A 21,096-nucleotide genomic window follows, 5' to 3' on the forward strand; every position below is an offset into this window, starting at 1 on the left:
AACACTGGGGACAGAGTGGTGAGCAAGCAAGCCTCTGTTGTGTCTCATAGCAGCCTGTTAGAGACCACCTACCTGGCTGAAGACATGTGGAAAGTCGGGGGCCTTGGAGCTGGCAGGCATAACACTGGGGACAGAGTGGTGAGCAAGCAAGCCTCTGTTGTGTCTCATAGCAGCCTGTTAGGGACCACCTACCTGGCTGAAGACATGTGGAAAGTCGGGGGCCTTGGAGCTGGCAGGCGTTTACCTCAGCTCTGGGGGAGAGGGACGTCCCTATGCTGAGGATGCCCTGGGTCCTCCCTGGGGCGGCTATGGGCTGAGTGATGACGCCTGTCTCCTGCCATGGAAAACCCTTCTCTCTGGGACTCTCTGGCAGTAGACCTGTCGCAGTCCTGATCGCCCCCGCACTGTTCCCTCTCATTTTCTTCCCCTGGGTCCTCCCTGGGGCGGCTATGGGCTGAGTGATGACGCCTGTCTCCTGCCATGGAAAGCCCTTCTCTCTGGGACTCTCTGGCAGTAGACCTGTCGCAGTCCTGATCGCCCCCGCACTGTTCCCTCTCATTTTCTTCGGGGAGATGTTTCAAGTGAATCACTGAAGAAAAGCACGTTCTGGTGTCGCCCAGCTGCCCGTTAGCACACTGCCCTCTTGTGGCGGGCTTTGTTCTAGGCGTTTTCCCAGGTAAATTCTGAGCTATTCGCCAACTACTTTGAAGCATACATAAGCACAAACTTTATTAGGAAATAGAGAAACTTAAGAATCCCCACATCCAACCGCTCATCTGACACACTCTGGCTTTTCTACTTCTGTGCCTGGAATGTCCTTTCTCACCCTTTCCGCTTGACTAATTGCTAATCTTTCAAGACATGGCTGGCACCACCTTCTCTGGGAAACCTTCCCATCTCTGCGAGCGAGGCTGGTTACTCCCTCCTCTGTAGTCCTGTAGCACTCAGATGTCTTTTATTTCTAGACAGTGCTTGCCAATTGAGCAAAGCTTGTCTCCTACATTGTTTCAGCACATAGGAGGGGCTCAGGAACACGCAGACTGTGGGTTTGTCTAAGGGCGCATTGGGTTTGGAGGTTTTCTGTACAGATGTGTACATCTGTGCAAAGGCAGAGGTGTGACTACAGAATGACATGAATAAATACATATCGACAGTAAAGAGAGACATAGGAGCATCCACGTGTGCACATATACACGCAGTGGGCTTGTGAAGACTCGGGGATTGAGTACTTTTTGGTGCATTTCATGTTGGATTTTCTGACCCAGAAAATAAGTCTGATAAGCACCCTGGTTTCCTTTCTCTGCACAATTTTTTAAAAAGATTATCAAAAGTAAAATATCCTTTCCACCCACCAAATGTTCACATTTTGCAGAAATATCTAGGTTTTCCTTCTGAAAACCTCTTCCAGACCTAATCTTTGCTCTTTGGCATTTGTGCATTTACAGGAGACAGCCTCCACCCAGTCTCTGGGGATGATCCCTGGGGGAGGTCAAAGATTAACAGTACCTGTATGACAGTCCCCGATACTGAATGAGGACATCTTGCATGTTGTTTGGTCTGGAGCCGATTCCATTGCCAGCCTTTGAAAAGATACCAAATTCGTAGGAAAATTAGCAAGTCAGAGAAAAAGGACGTTGTGAATACACAGGGCTTTCAGGGAGGTAGTTTCCAACTCACTACTATGGCCGAAGCAGAATGAGGGACCCAGAGCCAGGAGACATGGGCTCTGGTTCCACAATCCTCCTTCCCAACTGTGCGCCTTCCCCGACTCTTGGCTGCCTCGTCACTGCACTGAAGACAGCCTTGCTCATGTCACAGGTGTGTTTTGGGGACCAAATTGCATCATAGTTGTAAAATTGTTTTGAAAACTCTCAGGTGCTTTATGGATGTAAGAGACTGTTAATAGTGGTACTGCCAGTGTTAACACTAAGTTCTTCAGGAGCATGAAGAGCTCATAGACTCGAGCAACTATGGTGGACAGATTTCTCAAAAATTTCACACTTTTCCTCTTTCTCTCTGGGGCATTCTGTAAGGCATTCTCGAGGCCTTGGAAGTGCTGCCAGAAAGTGGTGATCTGGAGTAGTAAAATAGTCCCATTTCTTGGGAGTTAGGAGCAAGGTTTTATCCACAACTAAGCAGTCTTCGCTGCTTTCATGCAAATGCAAAGAGGAAACAGATGTGAGGGGCTGAGCTGATTGTAAAGCATGATCCAAAGAGAAAGAGCTCCCACACAGGCAGGCTGAGAATAATTCTAAGTCCAAGTGACCTATTTTTGCATTGGTTAAAAAAGTGTTGTTGGGTGTTCAAAACCTCTGCTATCTGACGCAATTCAGTTCACTCCTGAAAAAGATTTCCCCTGCACACCTGCTTGAGAAAGCAGTTGCAAAATCAAATCATTGCCATGCTTTTTAGATCGACAGAGCCAGGATCGAGGGGCAAGAAAATGCAGAGGACAGGAGTGCAGGCATTGGAGTTAGGAGGACTGGATCCTGGAACTGCCCAGCCACCCCCAACCTGTCCTGGGGCACAAGAGTCCTTACGGTCAGAGAATCCCCCAGAGCAGCCACAACTTGGACATCAGCAGGCCTCAGCGCATGCACTGGAAAGACAAGTGGACACACTTGAGTCTGTGGGAAAGAAGTCAGAGTCTAATGCTTCTTGCTTCAAAGAAGACCAGAAACATGACCTGCATGTGTGTTTGGGCCATGCAGGACTGGGTATCCATAGTGCCACTGAGGCAGAGGTTATATGAAGACAGTATCCCCATAAGAGACACAATAAACATATCCTGGACCTACGGGGGAGAGAGGTGCTCAGAGAGAGAAAGAGAGAGATGGAGGGAATAGATGGAGAGATGGATGGAGAGATGGACAGATAGGTGATGGAAGGAAGGAAGAGTAGGCAGAGTAGGATCCCACCACTTTAGTGCCAGTGGTCATGGGAGATGCCAGGCATGACCTGAGTGCACAAACAGATGGGTATTGGACCATCTGAGATGAGGCGCAGGGCCTGACGTTCAACCCATTTACAGCTGGGTTCTGGCTATCCACTAAGAATCTTAGGAATAATCCAGTCAGACCTTTTCCATCCCCAAGTTTCTTCTGAAGAGCCCAGAAAACCTTCCAGGCCCCATTGTAGGCTGCAGTGATCGCAGAGCCTGAGTCCACAAGGATGACCACAGAGCGAGCATCCTCTTGGGACTCCCTGGCCCATCCCCCACCGCTGGGCTTCAGCGAGGGCTCACCAGAGGGCTGGGCCACCCAGAGGGGGAGCTCACAAGGGTCCTCCATGTGTGTGCCCTTGAAGGGACTGAGGCAGGAGGGCAGGAAAGAGCCACTGGCCTCAGACCACTTGGGGCCTGCTGGGAATGATGTCACCACAGGCTCAAGCGGCTCTGCCCTGGTGACCCAGGGATCACCCCAGACAGGAAGCAAGCACTGGCCATAACTATGTCTTTTAGTAAGCATATGTGAAGTCTTGCCAGAGTGCTCGCTGGTGTGTAAGTCCTGGTGTGTCACAGGCACGTACCTGAGGTGGGGCGCACGCTGGAGGGACTTCTGTCTTTGCACGACAGCCAGGTACCATGACCCTAAGGGTGAAGAATGAATCTCAGGGTTAAAAGGGACAAAAGAGACTGGCTGGGCATCTTTCTCACCCAAAGAGCTTTTAAAAACACAGATTCCTGGCTATCTTCCCTCCTCCCCCAGGGAGGGGCCTCAAAAGGGCATTTGAACCAGGCTGCCTCGGTGATCTAGAGTATCCACCAGGGTGAAACCCACTAATCTAGTTCAGGTCCCTCCATCATCCCATGCAAGAATCAGGGCATCAACAAAATGCCCCGCACCCACCCGGCCCCGTGCTTCTGCACAGCTCTGTGAGGAGGGCTTCTATCTTCACTTATGTCTTGATGAAGCTGTGGTTTGAAAGTCTGAATGTCTATCCAGCTGTTCTCAATGGAGTTTACTCTGCCCTCTACCCTGTCTGCAGCTGTAGGCGGATGGATGGTCTTTATAAGAGTGGGCACCCCCTTGGCTGCCCACCGCATAGCCTGGTGAGCCAAAAGGAAGCAAGAAGTAGATACCTGCATGTTCTTGTTGGTTGTCAGAAACGGCCAGTTCTGTGGGAAGAGGAGAGGGGATCATGGCAGCCAACCGGCTTGCTTCTCTGCTTGCCAGCCCTCTATACGTGCCGGCCTGGGCCTAAACACCTCGGCCTCCCCCGATCCACATTCCCCAGCCCAGCCCCTCCCTGCCGGGCTGACCGCTGCAGGCTGCCTCCCTCTCAGCACATGGGGCCCTGCTCTGCAACCTGAGCCCAGCACCAAGGATTAGAATAAGCCCTTATGTGGCTTCCAGGAACATGCACATCTTCCCTCTACCTCCCACCCTGCTGGCTGGGGACGGCTGTGTCACCTTCTTCTCCAACCTACTGCCTCCCAACAGTGCACCTCTGCTAATAAAAGCCCCTGTCTCCACTGGCCAGACTCCAGGCTTGGAGGCGTCACAAGGACATGCTCTTCACTCTACCTCATTTGGACACTTGATACTGATCCTGCTTTGAAAATCATGCTGCCTTGTCTTTTGGCCGACAGGTTCCAGCTACACCAAGAAGCAGGAAGACAGGAGAGGTGGTGAGAAAGGAAAGGTCAGGATGGGTCGGGATGGAGGAGGGAGGGAGGGAAGGACAAAGGAAATGGAATTTATGATCACCGCTGTGCAGGATCGCAGCTTGAGCGATGGGCCTCTGAAGGCCTCTGAAGACTTTCCAGAGTCTTTCTCTTATCAGAGGGAGGATGATTTTTACTACCTGAACTCTCTTACCATGTTTCTCCAGAGGCCACTGGCCGCATGGCCATGAGTCTTTTTGCTGAAGTGGAAGCAGTCAGGAGCGAAGTAGGACCTGTCAGGCAACCCCATCTGGTCACCGGGTGGAAAAAGAAAGGCAGTTATAGAGACCTGGGGTCAGGTAAATGAAGTCCAGAAACAGCCGTGCACTATCTATGGCTTGCACTTATCCAGGATGTCTGCTTTCTTTACCGAGGTCACTGGCACCTCCAGGTTTTCAAAGAATGGCTGCACGACCACTGTGAAATCTTCCTTTGTGTCGTACCGCCCACTCTCCACCAGCTCCTGAGTCTTCACCTGCAGGAGGAAGACGGGACCAGGATCAGGCAGGCCTCTCTTCCAACAAGGATCTCCTTACAACCCAGAATCAAATGACTGCTGAGTGAAATTCATCTTCAGCAGTATCTTAGCTGATCAGGAGCCTGCTTGTTATTTTTCAGATTAGCCTTTATCTCAATCCTTGGCCCCAATCTCTGCTCCAAGTGCATGTGTTTGATCTAGCTTGTGAAAAGAAGGCAACAAAATAAAAAATAAAATAAAAAAATAAAAAATAAACCCTAAAAAAACTAAAACCCTAAGTCTATCAGCTTGACCCCCCCTTTAAAAGCTATTCTGATTAAAGACTTGGGTGATGGGGGGAGGCTGTTATTTTGTTAAATGACATTTTGGATAATCCTTTCATTGAATTTATTTCTGTGCTACATTTGCTGAGAAAACTCATAGGTAGATCAACAGCAACGTTGAATGTATACCTACATTGCTTGTGCATGGTGTGGGTATGCATGTGTGTGCTCCTTTGAGGCTCTCAGATCTATCCAGGAGGGTAATGGAGCTGTAGCCCCCACAGCTTCTGCGTGGGCTCAGTTACCCCAGTTACCCCAGTTCTGGCTTCCACTACTGCCAGACTCTGCCATTTCACTGCTCACCAAGGTTTCCACCATTTGGGGCCAGGACTCTGGCTAGAGGGGGAGTCAGGCTTGTGTACCTCAGAACATTAGTGTAGTCACTGCAGAAGACAACCACCCACTGTCTTTCTCAGAGTCAGCCAGAAAAGGGGCCCCTTTGCCAGAGATGCTCCATGTTTGACCTTGAGGTCCAGTCTCCTCCAGTTACAGGCAAAGCCTTCAGTAGGGCATCAGGGAAGGAAAGAAGGTGTCCTCTCAAAAGAGGGGAGGAAGGTGTGATGTTACTAACTAGCTGCATGACTTTCAGCAAGTCGCCTCCCTCTCTGGACCTCTGTTTCCTCATCTGTAAATGAGCCCTGGACCATCTCTTAAGCCCCTTCCAATTCTACTGGTTACTCTGGGGATCAGTTGTGATGTCTCACAGTGGAACCACACACATTTTGACAAGTGAAGGAAATAGTGTGTAGAGTCCCGACCATCTCTTAAGCCCCTTCCAATTCTACTGGTTACTCTGGGGATCAGTTGTGATGTCTCACGGTGGAACCACACACATTTTGACAACTGAAGGAAATAGTGTGTAGAGTCCCAGCACATGGTAAGTGCTAAAGAAATGACAATAGTTATGAACAGTGATGATCATCTCCAGGGAGAGTAAGGAAAACAATAGCTTTTGCAGGAGGTAGGGAGTGGCATGATCCCAAGAGAGGGCAGGATCATCTCCAGGGAGAGTAAGGAAAACAATAGCTTTTGCAGGAGGTAGGGAGTGGCATGATCCTGAGAGAGGGCTGGCTGGCCTCACGTAGCTGACATGTGAACGTCTCCAGGACATGAGATCAAGGTCTAAATGGTGACCAAGATCAGACCTAGGAACAGCTGGCCTATCTACAGAGGTCCAAAGGCAACTTTGGTGAATATTTCTCCTTTTTTACTTGGCTGCTCAGCATCTGAACCCACTTCCTATGTTTGAAGACCCGCCATTGTATGCGGAGCAGCCCGCCTCCCACTGTAGAAGCTGAAACAGACAAATGTTTGCTTTCCCGATGCCCCTTGCAGCTAGGGCATGGGCACATGACCGAGCTCCCCCAGTCCATGACCTGCCTTGGGGACAGCACAGAGTCCATTCCACTGAGGGTGGCAGCTGTATCCAGTTCCTAGAAGCAGTGACAATCATGTCCATGATGTCTTCACTGGACTAGGTCTCTGGCCTGATTTTGGTTCTTATGGCTTTGTCCCTAGAATTCCATGATCCTATGATTCCTAGTGGCTTGGCCTCTGACCCTCACTCTCTAGCTCTGCCAGATATTCTGTTTAAATGTTAAATTTGTCTAAATTAGTCAGAAACTGCATAAGCTTGTGTTGCTTGCACACAAGAACCCCAGATGAAACAGGGCTGTTCTCACGCCCACAACCTCAGCTGCCTTCCCTCTCCTGGTGCAAGCTGTGGACTACCAGAGTCCCAGGTGCCCGCTTGTGGCAGGAAGAGGTGCGGCTGGGGAGTCATCCACAGGGCTGGGCAGTGGCGACAAAGGATGACAAAGGTTCATTTCCCTGAACCTCTCATACGGGTGGGTATGGTTGCCCCCAGAAGAGTCTGCAGAGAAGTGGTGCTACTCCAAGGGGTCCATGGACTTTTGAAGGACGGATCAACTCTGGAGGCTGTTTGCAGTCCAGTCTGGAAGAAAGGCCTACCCTTGTCTTCTTCGAGAGACTGAACAATTGTTGGGGGAGGAACTCAAGATAGTCCAGGGAGTCAGCAGTTCTGGTCAAAGACTAGGTGGAGAAAGGACTAAAGCAAACGACCGCAAGACGGGGCTCGCCTGCTGACTTTCTTTCTGCTTGTACTCCCCAATCCCACCTGTTCCCACGGGAGGGGAGGGTGGAGGGAACACACATCCCACAGAATGCTTGCCGCCCTCTAGGGAGGGAAGCATTTCAGCCTGCATTCCCCACCCAGGAGCCCTAAGCTCGGAGAGGTTTCACTGCCTACTTGTCTAAGATCACAAAACAAGTGAGCAGAGCTTGAGACTGGACCTAGACAGACCCAATCTGAAACTTCTTTCCATCATATACATTTGTCTGTGGACAATTGAAAAACCTTCATTTTCATGTAAAGGCCATGAACTGAGATTCAGTGACATGTGTTCAGTGACTTGGCTCTGTAGCTTGATTCAAATAAACTGGACCAGAGCCCCTCCTGCCTCTTGGGGGTGTGTCTTTAAATCAGCAAACTAGCCAGCAGTCATCATCCACCCAGTCAGGGTCAAAATTGCCTGAGCTTTGACTGATTCTCTAAATAGAGCAGTCAAAGTACACACAGTGCTGTCAGTCTCAGAGCCCTTCCTGGCTTACCTGATAGTTCCTGTTCAGTTCCTTAAGGGTGGTAATTTCTGGTGCATCATCAGGAAACCTTATGACACAGGGACACACGAAGCTGCAGACCAAACAGAAGAGATGCCCTCACCCCACTAGATCACATTCTGAATAAGTGATGCAGGAACATTGGCTTGAGACTCAGTATATATTTCTTTCAACTTTGAGGTATTGAAAATCTGCACCTGTGGAGGGCCTGGCTGGCTAACCTGTTGACTGTACCAAATGAAGCTGAAGAAAATTTCCTAGACCTGGATTTGCCCTTGAAAATGAAACAGTTACTTCTCCTGACATCTGTAGGAGTGACTTCTACAAGTACAGAGGCTGTCTGAGAATAATGCTGTGCAGATGAGGCACACCTCCTTTTAAATAATAATAGTGGTCTGGTCAAGATAGTGGAATAAATGGTCTCCAGCATCACTCTCTTTCAGAAATCAGCCCATTTACAACTATATAAAAAAGCAACAGCAGCCAAGCTGGGGCCTCTAGAGCTCAGGGGAAGAGGAGGAGAGACCTATGGAGTGCATGAAGGCTGGAGAAGCCACGATGAGAGAAAGAAAAAAATGCTCTGACTACTTCGTGCCATGGCCGCTTTGAGGCTGGAGCTGCTGAGCGCATGGAGCAGGAGCCAGCAAAAGCCACAGCTGTGCCCTTCAGATGGAGTTGCTTGGAGGAGGCAGGAGAGAAGAAGGCCTTTGGGCCCCCAGGCCAGCAAGATCACTAATAGGGTTCCCATGGACCCACATAGGAGCAAGGAGCTACAACAACTGAAAAAATGGAGCCACTCAGAGGCCAGTGAGTCATCACAAGGGACTGGTGCACAGCCCATCCCATGGGAAGTGTTTGCAGCATGGGCAGTGGGAGAGATGGGCCCACTGGGGGAACACTGGGGCACAGTAAGGACAGCTGATCTGCATCCCAATCAGCATAGGACCACTCAGAGGAGATTGGTCGGGAATATAGAATTTCACGGGGTGCAGTTTGATGAAAAGACTCAGGCTCAGATCAGGGTTACTACACCACCCAGGTGCACTGAATCTCTGGAGAGCTGCAAGTACCTATAAAGTCAACCATTGTAACCTGTGCTGCACCAAAAGCCTTTCCTAGGGGAGCAGCAGTAAAGCAGCAATCCAGCTAAATCACAGAGCTCAAGTACTGGTCCCAACAGGAAGTTCCCCCACTTTAGAAGTAAGAAAAGGACAAAAAAATTAGTTCTGGCTCAGACACACCACTAGCGTCTCAGATCCACCCAGAGATGTGAGGCATGGAGCCAGGGACCAGATCCCACTCCCCCAACCAGGCACACCATGCCAGCACCTTGGGGGACACCCAGGGACCTGAGGTATGGAGTTAGGGACCGGATTCCCCTCCCCTCAACCAGGCACACCACATCAGTGCCTTGGGGCTGTGGAGCTGGGGACTGGACCCCCATCCCACAACCAGGCACACTGCCAGCACATCAGGGCCTGCCAAGGGACCCAAGGCATGCAAAAGGGGACCAGACCCCCCATCCACAACCAAGCACACCATGCCAGCGCCTCAGAGCCCACCCAGGGACCCAAGGCATGGATCCGGGGACTGGATCCCCCCCAACAACCAGGCACACCACCAGCCCCAAGGAGCATGCCAAAAACATAACCTTCATGTGGGTGGCCCATCACAGCCACCACAATAACCATGGCTGCTGCGAAAGCAGCTAGGCACTACAACAACCACGTAGATGGTCCTTCAGCCACTGGAGTACATTGACACAAGGAGAGTCACCAGCAGAGAGAAAAAAAAGAAGAGGATGTCTCTCTCCACAAAGCCCAATCCAGAGTGACAGAAGAAGCATTTGCTCTACGATAATATTGGGGGATCTGATCATACATCTCGGCATTGGACAGATCATCTAGGCAACAAATCAACTAAGTAACCATTATTCTTTCAGAAAGAGAGAAGATATCTGGGGTAATTAGAGGGGGGAGGGGGAAGGGGATGGGTGAAACTGGACAAGGGACATATAGAATAAGTATGATTCATAACAATATATAAGCTAGTAATATTGATTTGATCAACATACCTGAACGTTGAACCCCCAAAATATGTGTAATCAATTTTGATTCAATAAAAATTTAAATAATAATAATAATAATAGTGGCAAGAGCAAGAATAATAATAATAATAATTGCTAGTGTACATCGAATGTTAACTGTGCCAAGTGCTGTGATAAGAGCTTTATGAGTATTAACCTATTTAATCCTTCCAGCCATTCTAGAAGTTGTATTATCATTATTTCCATGTTATAGATGAGAAAACTGAGGCTCGGAATGGTTAAGTAACTTTCTCAAGGTTACATGTATGCTGAGTGTGGGCACCAGGGTGTGAACTTAAGTCTGTCTAGCTCTGAACCTGAGCTCTTAATCTCTGTATTAAACTGCTTCTGTCCAGTCTGCAGCTCTGATCTGCTGGCCATCTGGCAAATCTGGGCTTTTGGTCTGGAGGGATGAGGTGATAACAGTGTGGATGGCTCAGTGTAGACCCAGCACTGCCAAGGAAAGCATGGTCACCAAGACAGAACAAGGAGAGGCAGTGGGACAGGGTGACCCTGGGTCTGTCCAACCCTGACATGCAGTGCCTCGGCCATTTCAGATCTGCAAATGGACCTGGCAAATGCCTCCTCTGAACCTTTAGTTTCAATGGTCCAAAAACCCCTGCAGCAATCGGTGGCAAGAGCCTCTTAGGGAGCTCCTGTGAAATGACATGTATCCACTGAACCCCCAGTGTGGCCCAGTGACTGGAGAAAGTGGGAGCCAGGAGATGAGTCAGCTGTTGAAAATAGCACGTCTGACACCACCAGCTGCGGGAACAGGCACATGTCACGCAGAAGCCATCCTGTCTCTGCTCACAGCACTATGAGGCCTTCTCCAGAGGATCTGTGCAGTCTGGGCTCCCCAGGTAAGGTTTGGCAAGGATCTTCAGGGGAGCACTCAAAGTAACCCTTAGTTTCCAAAAGCAAGTGTGGCCCTTGTGAATTCTTTGTTCAGTCATTCAGCAAACAGCCTCTGAGCCCCCACACTGTGCTAGCAGTGACTCAGACAGAGTTCCTGGGCAGTGGGGGAGGGAGGCACAGGAATAATTACCATGTGACATGCTTAGGCTGTGCTGGGGGCCTGTACAGAGCTACAGAGCAGGGGAAGGGGAGGGGTACATCCATGGTGACCTGGGCTAATGGTCCTGGGGAGAACTTGCAGGGAGGAATGCTGTGGGAAATGTCCATGCTTAGGTCGGAAGAGCGCCTTATTCCTGAGGGTCGTGGAGCTGTACAATACTAGAGGGGAAGCCATCTTGGTTTGGCTCTGGAGGCCAAGGGATGAAGATAGCCTCTCAGGGGCCTTCCAAGGACCAGGGCTCTCTGTTTTCCGGGGAAGATCCTGTCCTTTGGACCCTACTGATTCTGATTGGAATACCTCCTTCTCTAGCAAGTGAGAGTGGCCCTATAGTTGTGAATGTCCAGTCTGGAGCACCTGTGCCAACCAGAGGTACCCTCTGTCCTGGGGATGGGCCTGCAGGCAAGGGCGGGGAAGCTCTGGACATGCTTTGAAGTAGGTCTTAGCAGTGGCCTGAATGCTCCTTGAGCCTTGCCCACGCAGCCTGACTCCATTCCCAATGCTCTTCCCTCCCCTCCCTGGAGGGCCAAAGGGTGTCCCATGGCTGCCATGGCAACAGAAGCAGGGTTGGGTTCCCTGAGGAAGGTAGCTGAGGCCTATACTGGGGTCAAAAAGCCCAGGGATGTCCCCCCATTATACCTTTCCAGGTTAGAAAATAATGTCGTCTCAGCACTCATACTTCTGCCCTTGGGTTTTCTTTTTTTTTTTTTCTTTTTGTCTTTTTTACTGACCAGTAACGGGATCGCACCCCTCGGTGTGGCGCCCGCGCCACGCTCAGCCAGTGAGCGGGAACCGGTCTCCACATGGGATCCGAACCCTCGGCGGGAGCGCCGCCGCACTCCCCAGCGGCGCACTCTCCAGTGCGCCACCGGGCCGGCCCCTGCCCTTGGGTTTTCTTTTTTTTTTTTCTTTTTGTCTTTTTTACTGACCAGTAACGGGATCGCACCCCTCGGTGTGGCGCCCGCGCCACGCTCAGCCAGTGAGCGGGAACCGGTCTCCACATGGGATCCGAACCCTCGGCGGGAGCGCCGCCGCACTCCCAAGCGGCGCACTCTCCAGTGCGCCACCGGGCCGGCCCCTGCCCTTGGGTTTTCTAATGAATCTGCTAAGGATCCCACAGCCGTTTTGGGAAACCGGGGACAAGTTTCCATCTGACCTGGTGATATACTCCAGGCAGCCCACTGTGCTGTTCCTGGCTATCTTCCTTAGTTTGATGCACTCTCCAGTGCGCCACCGGGCCAGCCCCTGCCCTTGGGTTTTCTAATGAATCTGCTAAGGATCCCACAGCCATTTTGGGAATCCGGGGACAAGTTTCCATCTGACCTGGTGATATACTCCAGGCAGCCCACTGTGCTGTTCCTGGCTATCTTCCTTAGTTTGACGATCTCAACCGCGCTCACCAGATTCACAAACACCCGAGGAACCTGAGAAAAGACAGAATCAGTTGCCAAGAGGATAAAGCTGGGAAGTTCTAGTCTCTTATCCGGGTCTGGGGCCCGCTCCTCCTGCTGGAGTTTCAGGTCGAGTTTCTGTCTGGCCCATCCACCTCGTTCCTGTGTCCTCTCTCCTCTCTGCTCCCCATTGATGCGTAAGCATTCAGGCTGCTGGCTCACAAAGGTGACATGCCAGGCTAGGTCTGAGGCCCAGGAAGGAGGACTGTGGATGAGTTGACCAGAGGCTGTGAGGCTCACTCTCCATACCTGAGCGTGGAGGAGGTCCAGAGCCGTTTTGATGTTCTCTGTGAAGTTCTCGGCAGAATATTGGGCCTGCAGGAAGAGCAAGTGTCTGCTGAACATCATTCATTACCCAATCTCTCTACAGACAGGGCCACTTCCTCTTTTGGGTCCCCTTCTTCCTGTGTATCAGTCAGGGTGGGTAATATTGACATATAGGATTTGTCTTTGGGGGCCTATCCTTGACACCAACCCCATGGTCCCTTGGGCTTCTCATGGTTGTGATTGCCAAGGAAATATCCTTTCTTTTGCATGAAGCTATGAAAAGCTCTGGATCTACTTCATATCAACTAGATGTAGAGCCTTAACCAAGGCACGTTGTCTCTCTGGGTCCCTCTGAAATGGGGGTGTTGGAGCAGAAGACTTCCAAGATCTCCTGCAACTTGAACAGTTTCTGGCCTTGTGGCCTGATCTCTTCTGCTTGGACCCTCAAGTGTCAGGGAAGCCACACCCTAAACAATTCATTGAAAGAGATAATGGGAGAGGAAGAAGGTCTTCTGAAAAACCCCTTACCCCAAGCATAAACAAATTTTAGTCGTCATTCTCTTAATACTGATATTTGCAGTTTTTAAAATTTTTTAAACAGTGGAACTCTTTCCCTGATTGAAATCTACCAAAGAGCCCTGCTCTATGAAACAGATCAAAGCCATGGCACTCAGGAGGAGTGGGGGAGGGGCCTTTAGTCCCACCTCCCCCCAGTAGCCATGAGGCATCCTTGTAGATCCTTCAGGTCACAGCTTGAAAACCCCTGGCCCCTGGTGACTTTGATGCTAGGAAAGTGGGCTGTGAGAGTCTGGGGGACAGGGTCGCCCTTCTGCGCAGATGCTCACAGGCTGCAGCAAGATCACCATATCCTATACCTTGCTCTGCTGGTCGCCTTTCTGCCTGACAAGCACCATCGTCTTCAAGTCCCAGGGGAGGAGTATGCTGCTCTGTGCAATTCTCTCTGCTGATGCCCTCCCCTACACACACCAAGATCCCACAGCGACTTTGACTTTAGACCTCCCCTTTTTGTGTGACACTAGAACCTCATCGCGATGTCTTTCTCCTGTTAGGGTGAATTGCCTGTGTCTCCCCTTGAAGACAGAGCCTGTGTTTCACATGCCACTGCCTAGCTCCTAGTGCAGAGCCTGGCCTAGGTGTGGGTGGAAGACTAGTCAGTATGACCCATGGGGGTTTTTTCAGCTCAGAGACTTGGGGGTTCCAGGAAGAAGCACAGCACCCACAGAGCAGCCTTGATCCTGGGTTTCCCAACAGCCCAGAATGACATGGCTCTGAACCTTGCCTACACGCCTTCATAACAAATCAACTTTCTCCATACAAGTGACAGCTCAAAGGTGGGATGGGAAGACTGTTAAATACTGGAGAAAGGAGCTGACATCATTATCTATGAAGATAGGCAAGATTTTTCTAGGTCATTGGAATGTTATCTTAGTTTCTAGAATGATATGATCAGGCTCCCTTGATAGGAAATATACTCAGGATTAATTTTATAACCAGTCCTGCCTGTCCTGTTGAATCTCTCCCTGGAAGTGAGTGCCCTCTCGGTTTCAGGGTTACTCTTGGGCTGGATCCGAGCCAAACCACAAGCTCAAGTCCCACCCCAGCTGCACTGCTGCAGGAGCCAGCCACTGGGGCTGTAGAAATCCTTCCCTGGGGATGAGTCTTGAGTGAAGGGTCTAGAGTCCTACCGGGTCATCGCAGGAATTACAAAGGTCATTGCCGCCTATAAATAGGGTTATTATCTTCCAATCTTCCTGAAAACGTATCCTCTAAAATGAATAGGAAACAAGCAAGTAAGCATCTTGTACCAGAATCAAGTCAAGGAAAGCATAAAGTGCTGAACACTGGAAGAGATGGGTCCTCACACACCAGCATATTTAGTGGACATTCATGTTTTCTGTTCTTTGGTTTTGGGGTCCTGAAGTCATAGATCATAGGTGCTGAATGGTTCATTTTAAGTGAAATCATTGGACTTCCATGTGGCTGTGTCCACACATGGCAGCACACAGGTCAGAGTTTCCAGCTGTCCCGGTGGGAGTGGATACAGATACCCTCTGAGTTTCGTTCCTCCATCTCTAGCATTGCAAGGAGGTGAGTAGCGGACAGGGAAGCTGGTCTTGGCCATGGAAAAGAAATCTTTGTTCTAGGATCCTCTAGAAATCTCAAATTTTAATTTTGCCTTAAGAAAGAAAAGACTGTCTTTCATTAAGTGGGAGCTCTCCAAACTCAAATCATTCACACTAGTTAAAGCTGCCCACGAACAAATAAAGCTGGAGAGACAGGTTAGAGCAAGGTGGTAGCTCTAAGCACATGCTCTGAAAACGTTTTTGCCATCTTTGGGATCTGTCTCCTCTAAGAGGGACCTTGAGGAGTATTTGAAGTCACAGGGCTGGGTGGAAGGGGTGTAGCCATACATATTCCATAGACTGTGGCCCCAGGACATCGGTGGCCCTCACAGCCTCTTATATCGTCTCCGGTCTACATAGTTTTGCTTCTCTAACTTATGCTTCTAAAAGAGGATGGGAGAAACATGAAACAAACAAACAAAAAATCCAGACAAGTTTGCCATTAAGGATAGACATATCCTGAAAATCTCCTGTAGACTTTGAAGTCCATTAAATTATATACAAAATAACTAATCCCCATGTCCCTCTTTACTTATTTTATCCACCTGGGAACAGCTCCCAAGAGAAGTCTGAATAGTCTGACCCCTGCTTTCATTGGAGGGAGAACCTCAAATTCATCTTTCAGAGCCCAGCTCAAACATCTCCTCAAAACCTCCCTGGCCCTCGCAAGCAGAGGGGCCTGTCCTTTCTTCTGCCACCCTGCTCTACCTTATACGTACCCCTCTTTATAGAGCACATGTCAGCTCTTTTATAATTCTTTTTTTTTTTTTTGTCTTTTTCCGTGTCCGGCAACGGATCGCAACCCTCAGTGTCGCCCCGTACCGGACCGGGACCGGCAACGGGATCGCAACCCTCAGTGTCGCCCCGTACCGGACCGGGACCGGCAACGGGATCGCAACCCTCGGCGTTGCTCCTGCGCCTCGCTCAGCCAGTGAGCCGCCGGTCTGTATGTGGGATCCAAACCCTCGGCAGGAGCGCCGCCGCGCTTCCCAAGTGGCGCACTATCGCAGTGCGCCACCGGGCCGGCCCAGCTCTTTTATAATTCTGATACTTCCTGTTGGGATCCCTCATAAGCTCCTTGAGGACAGGACTATATTTTATTCTTCTGTGTATTTCTAGCCTCGGCCCAGTGCCTGACTCACATAAATGATTGACTGGAACAGCTGACTTATTGACCAAATGCATGAGTGGGCAGGCATTCCTTTTGAGAGCAGCAGAGCCTCAGGATCCTGCCGTGTCTGCTAGAAACCCCTCACTCCACAGCTGACCTTCTCTGTGTCCACGGGTTCCTCCCACCCACTGCCCACTTCAGGGAATCCCACCCTGACTCCCCCAGACTCACGTTGTCATTCCTCATCCGGTCCGCCAGTCTCCTGGCCTGGGTAACTAAATCCCTGCGGGCACACATAGGAAGAAGTTGTGTGAGGAGCAGGGACTGGAAGGCTGGGGCCAGGTGGGGAACTTGCAGAAAGAGCAGGAATCAAATATATAGCAGAGAAGGGCCCAATCAAATATATAGGAAGGAGGAATCAAATATATAGGCAGGCGGGCTTCTGCAGGAAAATGGGACTGAAGACCAGGACCCAGAGCTCCTTCCCCATTCAGACTCCACTGGGGGTGGGACTGGGGGTGGGGTGGTGACTGTGCTTGGGAAGGACAGAGCACTGCACATATGAGGGACGACTCTAAGTGTGACTATTTTGATGGGCACATGTGATGATCTACTTTTCTTTCTCTTCCAGCCAGGCTTGTTCAAGACAGACAGAAGGACTGCATGTGAGTATTTCATGTCACGCATGGCTCAGCATGTGCCTATCTTGGCAGGGACAATGACCTTAGCCCCTCACCCTCAATGTGACATGGTCAAATCAGATGCACCTGGGTTGCTAACTTAGTCGTCTCCTGCTGACTATGGGAAAGTCACTTACATTTTCAGTTAAAAACGAGTGCAAACCCCAGCTGTATTAGAGGGCCACCGAGAACAGTAAATGAGATGGGTAAGTCAGGCCCGAGGAGTAAGAGCCACCACTGGTGCCAGACCGCATGGGTTGAATCCTGGTTCCACCACTGACCAGCTCAGACCTTGGCAGAGCACTTCACCTTGGAACCCTCAGCTTTTCCCTTTGTGAAATGGGGATGGTAAGCGTTCCTTCTTCATGGGGTGGCTGGGAGAATTAAATGAGGTGTCCTACCAAGAGTTAAGAATGGTGCCTGGACCATCACCACCACCATCATCAATAAAGTCCCTGGCATGGTGCATACCAGGAAACATTAGTTGTCATCCTCTTCCCCTCTTAGCTATTAGGCCAAAGGGCCTGATCTTGGTCATAGTACATGAGGTATCATAACCTGGGTGGGGACTTTGGTAAGTCAGTTAACCTCTTTGAGCCTCAGTTTCCTCATCTGTAAATCTGAAGTTATCAGGGCAACTGCTCTGTCTGTGGACCAGAGTTTGGGGATGATTACTCGACCTCTCTGAGCCTCAATTTATCATTCATAAAACAAGGGAATCTGACACTCTGTTCTGTTCATCTCATAGAATTATTGTGCAGAGCACAAGGGATGATAAACATGAAGGTATTTTGTAAGTTGTACACTACTGTGTATGTATGAGGGGTTATTACTGAACCTGGAAAGAAGCCTGCAGGCTACAAGGACAGACCATGGGATCAAGTCAGTGCACTTGTTCAGACCATTAAGCCTCTTGATGTTATAGTTTCTTCAACTATAATATGGGAATAATAATCCCCAACTCTTCCCTACCTCCCAGGATGTGCTTGGATTGTTTGCATCAAAAAGCCCAAGGCCACAGGAAAATCAGGGACAGAAATCCAGGGCCATATGAGTCACACTCATTTTGGTTACTTTTATACTCTCAATCTGAAGGTTTCATTCTTGGATGCCTGCCTGACCTAATCATTCTTTGAACTGCCTCTACTCTTATATTACCAGGTGATGGATGCTTGGGAAAAGCAAAATTATGGTCATATTAAAGTAAGCCAAAAATTGAAAGCAGTAAATGGGTAGGCTTTCACCCTTACCCTCACCAAAAGGAAATCAAACCCACAGAATTTATTATAAAACCTCGTAGGCTTTGTATGATCCACTGCTTTGGATATTCTGTGTCACCTTTCCTGTCATGGATAAATTCGAAAGCTACTTAGGTGGCCCATATCCTCAGGATGGTGTTGAGAGCTGGGAGAATGTCAGAAAATCTAGAAACCAAACCATAGGAATCCTACCAACTACCTGATAAAGTGAGGTTTGTGATTATTCTAGAAGAAAAATAGGATGAAGCTATTTAATCCTATTTTAAAGATCTTAAAGGATTTTTCTATTCATTTTCCCTAGATGGGGTGTGGTATTCACTCGTTCTCTCATCAGGCAGCAAACCCCAAGAAGCACTCAAGGGTCTGAAATCTTGGAGTGCGATGGAGCTGTAGGACCCAGGAAAGCTGACCTGCCTGCTCTTGAGACCAGCCACTCAGTGCCCACAGACCATGACACAGTGATCTCTGTGCTCATTCGCAGTTTCCCCAGGTGGGCCCGGAGATATATAGTGAGACATTATTATTATTATTTGCATTATTATGGAGACCACCATCCTGACCCAACATGGGTACACTACTTACAGCTCACTAGAACTTTCACAGCTGAAAGGGCATTTGAGCCTCCTCACTGGCTTGTGAGAGAGATTGGCAACCAGCCCTGTCTCTTAGAGTCTGAGGCTTAGAGAGGTCAGGGAGGAAGTCGGGACTCAGACTGAGAGCTTCCCCACCCAGATTCCCCTTTCCATGACACAGAAAGGATACAGAGTATAGAGCCTGAGCAGAGCAATAACATCATAATGGCAACTGGGAGGGACTCTTACAACCACTGTCCTACGTGGACATGAGATATACAGACCAGGCAAAGTAATTTGCTCAAAGCATATGCCTCACGTCAGAGTCAACTGTGACTAGTGCCTGGGGTGGGGTTGGGAGTAGGCTAGAAGATTTCTGCATCTAATAGCAAAAGCTAACCCCAAGAGAGCCCATTCCAGCCCTTGACCCTCAGGCCCCTTCCCTGAACCAAGCCCCACAACCTTCAGCATAAACTCCAGTCTAGACCATGCACCCCTTCGGGTCCCCAGAGGGTGTGTGCTGGTCATCCCTGCGGTGCCCCTGCTCACTCAGATCTGGCTCCTGCCCTGGCTTGGTTTAAGAAGGCTCCAGGAGTGTTTTCACTTCCAGTGCCAACAGAGAAGCCCTTCAGGGAAGGGTTGAATTCCCGGAGGATGTCTGGAAATACAAGGAACAGACATGCTTAGTAACTACCCCAAAGCAATCTTCAAGTTACTTTGATAAACACTAGTGGGTGTTGGGGGCAAAGCAGAGTCCCCAGCCCACAGTCCTTACTCTTACCCTTTGCATTCACTCGGTATGGAAATAAAATGTTCACAGGCTGATGCTTAACCACATGGATTCCCGGAGGATGTCTGGAAATACAAGGAACAGACATGCTTAGTAACTACCCCAAAGCAATTTTCAAGTTACTTTGATAAACACTAGTGGGTGTTGGGGGCAAAGCAGAGTCCCCAGCCCACAGTCCTTACTCTTACCCTTCGCATTCACTCGGTATGGAAATAAAATGTTCACAGGCTGATGCTTAACCACATGAGCAACACACCAATAGATGCTTAAGAAATTATTGTCAAATACATGTCAGTCTGGGTGAGGTGCTTCTCTCATGAATTCTTCTCTTTCTCTAAATATATAATAGCTTTACTGAGATATAATTTATGTACCATAAAATTCACCAATTTAAAGTGTGTGGTTTGATAGTTTTTAGTATATTCATACAGTTTTGCAACCATCACTGCCATCAACTTTAGAACATTTCATCACCCCAGATGAAACCCTGAACCCATTAGCAGTCACTCACCACTCCCTCCAATCCTGTGCAACCACTAATTTACTTTCTTGTGATTATTCTAGAAGAAAAATAGGATGAAGCTATTTAATCCTATTCTTCTATCTGTCTCTATAGATTTGCTTATTCTGAACATTTCACATAAATAAAATCACATAACACAATATGTCTTCTGTGGCTGGCTTCTCTCACTTAGTGTCATGTTTCCCACATTCGCCCACGTAGCAGGCATCAGTGCTTCATTCCTTTTGTTGCTGAATAACATTCCATTGTATGGATATTCCACACTGCATTCATTCATTCTTCAGTTGATGGGCACTGTCGTTTCTAATTTTTGGCTATTATAAGCAATGCTGCTATGAACATTTATGTACAAGTTTTTGTCTGGATTTCTTTTGGATATATACCTAGGACTGGAATTACTGGATCATATGATAACTCTGTTTAGCCTTTTGATGAACTGTCTGGACTTTTCCCCAAACAAGCTATACTATTTGACATTCCCGCCAGCAGTATATGAGGGCTCCAATTTCTCCACATCATCATCAACGCTTGTTATTATCTTCTTTTTATTATAACCATGCTAGTGGATGTAAAGTGGTATCTCATCATGGTTTTGATTTGCACTGATGGCTACTGATATTGAGTATATTTTCCTGTGCTTAGTGGCCATTCATATACCTTCTTTGGAGAGATGCCTATTCAGATCCTTTGCCCATTTTTAATTGGGTTAACTTTTTATTACTGAATTTTAAGAATTCTTTATATTTTCTAGATATGACGGTATTTCAAAAAGTTTGTGGAAAAATAGAATTAAAAGATAATACAATCTTTTCATGAACTTTTTGAAGTACCCTTGTACAAGTTTCTTATTAGATATATGATTGGCAAATATTTTCTCCCACCCTTTGGGTTGTCTTTACTTTCTTGATGGTATCTTTCTTTTGTTTTTCCTTTTTGTCTTTTTTTACTGACCGGCAATGGGATCGCAACCCTCGGTGTTGCGCCCGCACCGCGCTCAGCCAGTGAGCGGGAACCGGTCTCCACATGGGATC

At 48.9% G+C, this 21,096-nt stretch overlaps 1 protein-coding gene across 1 annotated transcript in view; it reads right to left on the reverse strand.

The window, feature by feature from the left end:
* Positions 1 to 21,096, reverse strand: part of PLB1 (phospholipase B1) — a 99,928-nt gene that overhangs the window by 49,808 nt on the left and 29,024 nt on the right. Inside the window, exons 10-23 of the mRNA XM_008566409.1 lie at positions 19,534 to 19,607; positions 19,302 to 19,410; positions 16,473 to 16,524; positions 14,693 to 14,773; positions 12,969 to 13,034; positions 12,592 to 12,692; positions 8,099 to 8,180; positions 5,037 to 5,141; positions 4,821 to 4,916; positions 4,527 to 4,598; positions 4,082 to 4,117; positions 3,529 to 3,589; positions 2,541 to 2,599; positions 1,507 to 1,580 (exon numbers count right to left, since the gene is read on the reverse strand). Coding sequence (XP_008564631.1) covers positions 1,507 to 1,580; positions 2,541 to 2,599; positions 3,529 to 3,589; positions 4,082 to 4,117; positions 4,527 to 4,598; positions 4,821 to 4,916; positions 5,037 to 5,141; positions 8,099 to 8,180; positions 12,592 to 12,692; positions 12,969 to 13,034; positions 14,693 to 14,773; positions 16,473 to 16,524; positions 19,302 to 19,410; positions 19,534 to 19,607 — 1,068 coding nt within the window. The remainder of the gene's footprint in view (positions 1 to 1,506; positions 1,581 to 2,540; positions 2,600 to 3,528; positions 3,590 to 4,081; positions 4,118 to 4,526; positions 4,599 to 4,820; positions 4,917 to 5,036; positions 5,142 to 8,098; positions 8,181 to 12,591; positions 12,693 to 12,968; positions 13,035 to 14,692; positions 14,774 to 16,472; positions 16,525 to 19,301; positions 19,411 to 19,533; positions 19,608 to 21,096) is intronic.

The sequence above is a fragment of the Galeopterus variegatus genome, unplaced genomic scaffold (assembly GCF_000696425.1).
Source record: "Galeopterus variegatus unplaced genomic scaffold, G_variegatus-3.0.2 Scaffold239, whole genome shotgun sequence".
Taxonomy (NCBI): Eukaryota; Metazoa; Chordata; class Mammalia; order Dermoptera; family Cynocephalidae; genus Galeopterus; species Galeopterus variegatus.